The sequence below is a fragment of the Carassius auratus genome, unplaced genomic scaffold (assembly GCF_003368295.1).
Source record: "Carassius auratus strain Wakin unplaced genomic scaffold, ASM336829v1 scaf_tig00020497, whole genome shotgun sequence".
NCBI lineage: Eukaryota > Metazoa > Chordata > Actinopteri > Cypriniformes > Cyprinidae > Carassius > Carassius auratus.
In genome coordinates this window covers 1-10,271 of record NW_020525033.1, presented here as the reverse complement: position 1 = coordinate 10,271, position 10,271 = coordinate 1, and the positions used below count along the sequence as shown (strand labels likewise).

The 10,271-nt window shown below is 37.6% G+C and overlaps 1 protein-coding gene across 1 annotated transcript; it reads left to right on the top strand.

Annotated features, from left to right (window-relative positions):
* The first annotated feature begins 70 nt into the window (after window positions 1–70).
* On the top strand, window positions 71–10,260 carry LOC113076498 (band 4.1-like protein 4B). Its single transcript, XM_026249187.1, has 9 exons — window positions 71–1,134; window positions 4,899–5,003; window positions 5,305–5,347; window positions 5,974–6,052; window positions 6,850–6,894; window positions 7,391–7,443; window positions 7,555–7,675; window positions 8,838–8,925; window positions 10,157–10,260. Exons 1-9 carry the CDS (start codon window positions 886–888, stop codon window positions 10,247–10,249), a joined length of 876 nt encoding a protein of 291 aa, XP_026104972.1. The 5' UTR covers window positions 71–885; the 3' UTR covers window positions 10,250–10,260.
* The last annotated feature ends 11 nt before the right edge of the window (window positions 10,261–10,271 follow it).

The following is a 10,271-nucleotide window of genomic DNA, read 5'->3' as shown; positions in this document are numbered from 1 at the left end:
ATATATATATATATATATATATTTCTTTAAATATAACTTTTTTCCTTTTGATTTTGAGAATAAAGTGTGAAATGTACGCTACTTTGTGAGATTGACCATACCGCTATTAGAATACCTAAATACACCTGTTATTAAATAAATAAAATGTGTTATTCTTCTCACGTTGTGCGTCTTCTCTTATTCATGGTGATGGCTTGTGGGGATGTCGAATGAGCGTGCGTGAAACGCTGACTGGGGGCATTCTGTTTCCTGATAGCAGACTTGACGCGATTGCAGCGCACAGTATGAAGGCAGCTTGATGTGTAGTGCTGGGGAAATCAGTGATGGTGATGGTGTCTCGCGTGATGGTAACCTCACACTGATCACTGTTTGGTTTACCAGCAGGTAGCGCTGCCTCGCGCACACTGACCCGAAGAGGGGAGAAAAAAAAGTTTTGAGTGTTGCTCTGAGATTTAACGCTTGCGCAGAACAGGTTGCCTGGCCAGTTCCTCTGGTTGACTTACCTGAGAGGTACATACATCAGTTTCGGTCAGTAACAGAAAGGAACTAACGCGCCGAGCCTGGACTCCGGCGAGCGCGAGGAGAAGTTCGATTAAAGCGCAGATACTTTTTTCAAACGAAGAAATCGAAAGCACCGGAGTATATTCTCGTGGCTTCTGGCAGGTGCGCTCGTGTTTTCTTGCCCGTACGCAACGAGGAAACGAAGCTCGTGACAGGTCTCCGTTTCCCGACTTGTTCCCGCTGCATTGAACGGCTCAGCCCGGTAGACGCCGTCTTTCTTCGTCGCGGAAAGCCTGAAAAAACAGCTGGATGCCTTCCTCTTGAGCAGTCCGGTATCAGTGCCGTTTTCACTGGTTGATTAAAGCGCTGTCTCGCGGGGAAAATATGATGGGCTTTCTGCGCAGGACGTTTAGCCGACGGTCAAAACGACGCTTTCGGACTTCAGAGGAGCTGGAGGGGGCCGGCAGAGGCGGAAACACAGTGCTTCAGGCGCACCAGCAGCAGGTGATCCACGCGCCGATCGTAGTGACCGGGGGAGCCGTGGTCCACATCCCCGCCGCGGGCAACAGCAAAGACGCCATCACATGCAGAGTCCTGCTGCTGGACGGATCGGATGTCAGTGTGGAGTTACCGGTGAGTGCAGGACTTCTCGGCAGAGAAAAGTCACCTTGATCATTTTGAATGTAGTGTTTAACGGCAAAGTTGGGTTTTAACAGCCTGTCAGTGTGTGGCCAGTCGGATTTCCCCGGTGTTGGGTCCTGTCCCGGTAGTTGAGAGGTAAACAGATGGAGCTCGTGCTCCCGTCCTCATGTTTACTTCCCACCCATAGCGACCGCTCAACTGTCACACACAAACCTGCAGATTCCCCCGAGCACTGGGAGCTTTCACTGAAAATGAAACATACAGGGAGAAAAACACACAAGGAGTTTCCCATTCTTCCTCTCTTACTATCGGTCCAAGTGTTTTCCAGAAATAAATTCCCATTTGTTGACTGAAGGTCGACGAACCAGTTAAGCGCTTAACCTTTGGTCCCACTCTTGCGCCATGAAATGTCGATCACCTTCTGACTGACGCTTCATCTGTTCCTAACTATCAGTTTTGTGACTGGAGCATGATTTTGTAAATTTGAGTTATATCCAAGTAATATCCATTCATTGACGTTTTGAGACAACTGGCAGGTTGTAGCCTAAATTTATTCTCAGCCAATGAAAGCATTTCCAAAAAATCCAAGACATTAAGCACTACCTGTCACCAAGCAACAGACAGAAAACCTGTGTCTTAAGAATCTGGATCTTTCCTTGAATTTGTGTCTCCAAGTACAAAGAAATGTTATTAATTTAGAATATCTATATAATGATAAGCTAATAAAATTACACTGGACAATGTAATTTATTTAACTTAAAAAAAAGAATAATTAACAACAAATTGAACATTGTTACATCTTTTTAAGAACCGAATCATTTGGACATGCATGTGTAAATGTGAATGCATATGGAATAAGCACATGCTTGTAGTGTAAAAGCTATCAGGTTGCTTGGGTATCTGTACGCTATGCTATTATATTGGCTAACTAAAACCGACATCAGTGCTCATCATAATTGTAATCGAGTGATAAAGAGATTAGGCATTAAATGTTTTCACAGTGTATGGAGAAGAGAGAACATGTTTTTAAACCAAAATCATTGGCTGGGTCTAAATTAACATTCTCCCTGAATAGGTACTTCTCTTGAAATTATTTACTTGAGGACCATTTAAAATGTATATTCTATATTGGATGAATCCAAACTAAATGTTACCACCTGTCTAATGAAAAAGCACAAGCTTCTGTTTGTTTACTTGCCAAAGTGCATTTCTGGTTTTACGTTCCCTGTTCAAAGTGTTCTGTAATCACTCGGCTCTAGCTCTACTCCATGTTTTTTATTTCCTCGCTGGTGAGAGAAACCCGCTTTGAGCGATCATGAAGCAAAAGAAAAAATACAGGCGCTCCTGCTGTCAAAAACCTGTTCTTCAGGCAAAATCTGCTTCCACGCTGGTCACATGATCTGGTCTAGAACGCCTGTACATAGACAAACCAAAATTATGTCAAAGAATATCAGCACTCTTGGAATATCACTAGGCCAATCAAGTTAGAGGACTAGACCTGTTATACAGTTATGTTTAATGCTGAATATTTCCTTCTTTTCAATGTAAGCCCTGTAAACACCCAAAGCTTATGTTGCATGTCATATTATTGATTTATATTTCAAAGACATAGATTCACTGATCGTTGCTTTATAAACATGGCTGTCATAGTCCGGAAATGTTATACTGTACAGGTCTGAACATGTCGAAGAATTTATAAAAGGCCTTTCCCTTCTGTGTGTTATCACTTTAGTATAACAAATACATTTCTTTTGATTTGACCACTTCCAATGTGATCTGAGATCCAGTCATCTAACCTGATAATCAGTTTCAGTTTCAAAACTATACATATATAGAATAGCTCTGAAATATATGTGGATGTATGTATGTTAAGGGTCGTAGTTCAACCTGAACAGCAGCAAGTATCAAAGAGAATAATAGCCCCCCCTCGGGGTGTGTCCCAAATCCAGCCACTCTCCTCTGACACTTGAAGCTATTTTTGCTCCGGCCTTGGTTTGTGTGAAACTTACATACAGTATGTGTGTGTATTTTCATCCGTCTTTTAGATTAAGTCAGTGTGCCTTGTGGTACTCTTATAAATGTCAAGGTGGAGAGCCCTTATCATTCATATATCTAGTTTTTCAAATCATAATCATCATATTCCTATTCATATATGATTTATTCAAATCAAAGACAGTACATTGTCTGTAAATCCTTCAGGTTTGTATTGTATTGTAGTATACAGTACATTCAGGCAAGGCAGCTGGACTTGGTTTTACAGTTGTCATTTTTTATAAGTTTAACAGCATATATTATCAAGCTTATAAGTGGTAGTAAGAAATAAAAATCTTACTGGCCTTAATTTTAAATCATAGTGCAACTGAAAATAATGTCTTAGAAAATTGGAGGCCACTTATATTGGCAGCTTATTTAGCATTTAACTTTGGGGAACTCCAACATAATGTTGCATTTCTCGGCAGTGCCATAATTGATTAATGTCTTTTACTCTGTAGAAATGCTGATTCATGATTGGCTGAGTTCCACTCAGGGAATACTTCTCCTCATGCTCATCATAACAGGGAGCTCCTGCCATTTCCAGAGCCTATTCTGATCACATGCTCCCTCCTTCACCTCACAGCATCCTCAAACCAACAAAAGAAATCAATCAGGCCTCCGTAAAATGGAACAAATCGATAGCTAAATTCTTTGCATTTCCTGAGAGTTTCTGATCTCAGTGGAATGCTGGCCTTGAAAATAAACTGACCATCACAAAGCAGAGATTATCTCCAGAATAGTTTATAGAGTTTTTGCTTTGTGTGTGCTTTTGTGGTCCCCCTCATCTAGACCAAGCATGAAATAGAAAATAGAGACACTTGATCTGTCTTTGGCCTTCAAAGGTGCTCTGGGATTGTTATTATACATCAAATGAATTTGTAATAAGACTTGGTTTTGGACAAAATATGGAATACTCACAATATATTTGAAACGATTTTGCTGGCAATTAAAACATTTAGCATGAATATTGCAACAGTTCTGATTCACTGTTTATTTGGCTAAATAAACAGTACAGTATAAATGGTAATATTGTGAAATATCAGAACACATGCTGATTTGGTGCTCAAAAACATTATTAATATCATCATCAGTGTAGAAAATTGTTTTGCACTTTTTATTTAAGGATTCTTTGAACAGAATGTTTTTTAAAACCGAAATAGATTTTAACATTATTAATGTTTCGTTACTTTCACTTTTGTATACATTTAATGCATTCTTGCTAAATATTAATATTAATTGTGATCCAAAGAAAAACATTGCTTATTCTGTGTAGATTAGACTAATTTTGTTATATTAGTAACTGTGAAAACTATCATATATTTGTCTTTGTTCATTTAAAATGAAACATTTGAAATTGTATTTATTTTATTTGTTTATGCTTAACCAGATTTTTATAGCATTTGATCTCTTGATCAAACATTTAAAAAATTACTAGTTCTTCACGTTAAAAGAATAACATTATCAAAAGACTACATTTAGTTGAGATGAATTCTGAGATATTTTAAGCCATATCACTCAGCCGTAGTGAGTGCATATGAAAATCAATGTAGCATGTACGTCGTTGTGGCTAAACAGGGCCATCAAGCCCTGCAGGCGCACCGGAGCAACTTCTTGCCGCCAGCATGCTCCACAGGTGTCCCCTTAAACTGTCACAAGATCAGTGTGACGCCCCGAGCCTTCCACACTTAGTGATATATCTGTGCTTTACATGTGCGTTTCAGAAACACGCCAAGGGACAGGATCTGTTTGATCAGATTATGTATCATTTGGATCTGGTGGAGGCTGATTACTTCGGTCTGCAGTTCATGGACCCAGAGCAGGTTGCGGTGAGTGGCACTTAATGAGCATCTGTACACGTGTGTGTGTGCGTGTGTGCGTGCATGTGCATGTGGCAGTGACCTGTTTTTTTTATAAGCTGCAGCTCTTATACCAGAAATGAGAAATGGAGAGTGTCAGTGTGAAACAGCCACTCAACATCAATCAGAACAACAGGATTTTCTTTTTCTCAGCACTCCGACTAATAACAAACTCTTTTTCTTGTTCCCTCTCCCTCCCACCCACTGTCTCCCCCAATCCTCCCATGCTGTTTTCTGTTCTCTTCTACTTCACATTTCTTTATGTTTTCAGCAATGGTTGGATGCAGCCAAGCCCATAAAAAAGCAGATTAGATGTGAGTAGTCATAAGGCATCTCTCTCTCTCTCTCTCTCTCTCACACACACACACAGTATGTATTGTAGTAGTTATTGTGGAGCTGTTTAGTTGGCTGGTCACAGATGGTTGATGACCTTGGGCTCATAATTTACTGTTGCCTTAGTGACTAGTGACAATTGTTTACGAGTGTACACTTTGGGTGTGAATAGAACCAATCTCTATGTATGCTGTGCAAGACATACCCCACGCAGATCACTAAACAGAAAGTTGTTGGATGGAGAAAGTGGGAGATGGAAATAGCATCAATATAATTTGATTTCAGCACTTATTTAAAATATTTCAGGCCATGCAACTTGTGTGAAATCCAGAAAAAGGCCGTTGTCAGTGAAATGAATCCACTGATTCAGTCTCTCTGGTGTTTTTCTATATTATAGCGTAACCGCATTACAACACTTTTAAAAGCCGTTGAGTCACACTGAATCAACATTAGCTGACTTATGCCTGTCTCTATGACAACAATCTTTCATAACCTTAAAGGAGAGCTTCTTGTGTTTTTTTCCCTTTTAAGTTTGTACAAATGTTATAGTCATTGACATTGGGTGTCTGTTATATTCCAGTATACTCATAAAATCTCTCTGTCATAGTTGGACCTCCATACAGATTGTTTTTCAGGGTTAAATTCTATTCTTCAGAGCCCAATAACCTTCACGAAGAGTTCACCAGGTAAACAACAATAGTCATATATGCCTTTACCTTGTTTGTCTTCTAAAGCTCTTTAATTTATCAAACTGAGATTCTTAAAGGGATAGTTCACCCAAAAATGAAAATTGTCATCATTAATCACCCCTATTTTGATCAAATCTGACTTATTTTCTTATGTGAAATAAAGATGTTTGCCTCTACAATACCCTTTCATCTCCACATAATGAATGAAACCTGCAGATATCAAGCTCCAAAATGACAAAAAGGCACTATAAAAACAATAAATGTTGTCCATAGGGTTTATGTGCTATATTATCTTCTGAAGTAACAAAGTTAAAAATATTTATAATATTGCTTCAGAAGACTGAAATACTCTTGAGTGTGAGTACAAAGCATTTTAATTTTGGGTGAATTATATATTTTTTTAAATAGAAGAGAGATTTTTAAATTTATCTGTATGTGTCAGTGTTCAGTTTTGCATGGTTATTTCCTCTATTTTTACATTAATAATATCTTTGCCATCATCAAACACTCACTTTAATCTTTAAAAACACTTTCATTGAATAATACTATAAATATAGTCTTAACAAATCTCAAAATAAATAACCATTTTGTCTTATTGTATTTTATATTGTTGTGCTCTCTAAATTCATTTGTAGCATTTAACATTATTTGGGTTTGTTTATTTTGACAAATTAGTTTACAATTATCTGCTTAGCATTTTTGCCAGATTTTTATTGGTTCATCCCTAATATGTATAGTATCCTATCTGCACTATAATATTTGACTTATGACTATGTAACCACTTTTTTTTGCAGATATCTCTTCGTACTGCAGCTTAGACAAGACATACTGTCCGGCAAGTAAGAAATTACGCTTACCTCACCAAGACGTGCACAAACATGCACATGCAGTGGAAAAAGAGAGCCTTTCATATCTCTCTTACTGCCCTGTGTCACACCTCTGACCCTCCCTCTGTTACATGCACACACAGTGCGGCAGGGTTTCTACCGGGGTCCAATAAAAGCTCTGTTTCAGTGTGTATAATCTGGGTCTGGTCTCCTGGGTGCTGCTCTGCTCCTTTTTAATAAAAGAAACTCCAATGAGAACCAACACACAGCTTCTAATTTAAGAGCACAGATACAGTCCGACACACTTTCCCACACCGGGGGCACACACTTTCTTACATAAACACGCGGTCTCGTCATCTCACGTTTTACGGAAGTTGATTTGGACCATTGTTTGAAAACTGTGCCGGTTGAAAGTGCTTTGCTGTGAAAAGTTTCCTTTTTATATGCAGCAAACACATTTAGTGGCTGTTTTAAGGGTCATTAAGTCTCTCCTTCTTCCCCCGAGCAGGTTAAAGTGTCCATATGATGTGACTGTGGAACTCGGGGCTTATTGCTTACAAAGTGAGTGGTGTGTGATTTATGGGCAGTTTGGACTTTTTTTCATGTGTTTGCATATTTATACCTGCTTTTTGCCTTTTCATTTCCATTTCTTCCTATTTCATGTTTTAATAGGTGAACTTGGGGATTGTGATCCACTAGAACACTCTGTTGTGTTGGTATCAGAGTTTCGCTTTTCACCCAGACAGACAGAGCTGATGGAGGCGGACATCTACCACAAATGGGCCGAGTGCAGGTAACCCCATCTGAGTCAGTATTTCTTTACCCTACCCTACACACTTAAAAATAAAGTTTCCAAAAGATGTTTCTGTAGCAATGCAATTTTGGGTTCCCCAAAAAGCCTTTAAGTGAACAGTTAATTAAAAGAACCAGTTTTGTTCTTAGTATGAAGAATATTCCAATAATCTGATGAAAATGTATCATTATATAGAACCTTTTGTGCATTAGAAAAGTTACACTTGTGTTAGAGGTTCTTCATGGGAACAATGATGCCATTAAAGAACCTTTATTTTTAAGAGTTTGGCAGCAGTACTGTATGTCCTGATATACAAGTTGATTGAACGTGGAAGTACTATGCAACTTGACTAATCATAGCCAATCAGAAAAACATTTCATGTTCAATATTAAAGCACTGAACCACTACGCAAACGACCAACAAAATGTAGTTTCACAGTCTGGTTAGGAGAGAAAGTAAGATTAACAGAGATTTAATACTTGATGCTTTGTCCCATTGCCCGGTGTAAGATTGTGCTTGTGTTTTGAATGACTGAAGTGTCAATTTGATCTCAAACTTAATTAGATTTGGACACTTTCATTTGCTAGTGATAATCACACTTGAACTGTTTACATGCATTGAACATGAACATGAAAACTCGGCCTCCCTGTGGTTTTAATTAAATCCTCAGCTCTGCATTTGACCCTGTTTTAAGAGCAATCAGAGTCAGCGTGCTACTGTACAAGTACGTGCTCAGCTGAAGATCATTCCCTACAGATGAGATGTTGCATTTGTTTAAATGTGTCTAGATTGTTTATTCTTGGAAATTAAATGAGAAATTTTGACACTTTATATACCTGAGGGTTGAAAATATGCAGTGCAAGACAGAAATAATGGGTTGAATTGAATTCTTGCAGATTTTGTCAGCCAATGTAGAGGTTTGGCATGTGCATATACAGAGCAGAGGTATAATGTGAGAGGATTTCCAGGGGTTGATAACAATTGCAGCAGTTCTTGGGATTTGCTTGATGGGACATATGGCAAATGCTGTGAAGCTGTGCAACAGGGCTGCTGTAGTCTAGCCATGAAATGACGGGGCACTGGACAAAGAGTTGAATGATGGGTTATGGTGTTTCATTACGGCTCATGAGTTTTGAATGCTCACCAGAACATCTCTCTACAGGGGAATGAGTCCTTCTCAAGCTGAGCTGAATTTCCTGAATAAATGCAAGTGGCTGGAGATGTATGGAGTGGACATGCACTTTGTGAAGGTGAAATCACTCCCGTTCATTTACATCCCTCCAGTATTTGGATTTAAAGATTCGTTTAAGATTTGTATTCAAATTCTTGGTTTCATTATCTTCCATTATACCCTTCACAATAGGAGATTAATCTCCCACAATAAGAGCTCTATCATAATTCTGTACTTTACGAAGACAATATAATACCATAATACCTCCATTAACCCCTTCTATATTACTACTATACCCTGTTAAATGCTGGCACGTATTCCTTCACAACAGCAGCTGAATTGATCTCTATAATTGCATTATCTGAAGTAGTATTTACCTATTCATCAAATCAATTTAATGCATCTCTTGGTCCACTAACTGTTCAAATATTTTGGGTAGAATTAGATTAAAAAAAATTTAAAATAAAATAAAAAATAAAAAAATAGGGCTACACATGATCATCATTAATCATTCAAAATCCACAATATGTTATTCTGTGTTTTTATTTCTATAGGTTATCTTAATGGTTTTTTCATTGTTTTAATTTTAATTTTATATCATTTATAATACCATGCATATTTTTACTTTTTATTCTAAAGAAGAAACCAATGTATAGTTCACATCTGAGGTTTAATACTATAGAAAAGCAATACAAGTTTTTCAGTTTATTTTCACAAAAAATAAGGCATGCCGTTGCTTCAAACAATGATATAAACATCATTCATTGTAAATTGTGATAATCCTAATTAATATTGCAATTGCAATTTCAAGGGAATAATCGACCATTATGATTTTAGTCATAATCATGCAGCCCTATGAAGAAATTATTTTATTCAGCATTGATGCATTAAATTGACCAGTTTACGGTATTATAAATATTTATATTTCCAATAAATGCTGTTATTTTGAACTTTCTATTCATCAGAAAATCATATTTTTAAAAAAAATGTATCACCAAGCCACAAAATTATTAAGCAGCACAACATCTCAACATAGATACCAGTTATTATTATAATAATAATTACATTCTAAAACATATTAAAACAGAAAAGAGTTGTTTAAAATTGTAATGATATTTCACAGTTTAAAATTTATTGTATTTTGGTCAAATAAATGCAGTCTTATATAATAAATGAGCATAAGAGAAAAAAAATCCAGACCCCAAACTTGAATGGTAGTGTATTAATATACTTGTTCAGTTAAACCTGTGTAATATTCTTGTGAGATGGGGTGAGACTGCTGTGTAAAAGTGCTCTCTACTGACGTGCAGGGACGGGATGGAGGAGAATATGCTCTGGGACTCACACCAACTGGCATTCTTGTTTTCGAGGGATCCAGCAAAATTGGTCTCTTCTTTTGGTGAGGTTCACGGATACACCCCTGCT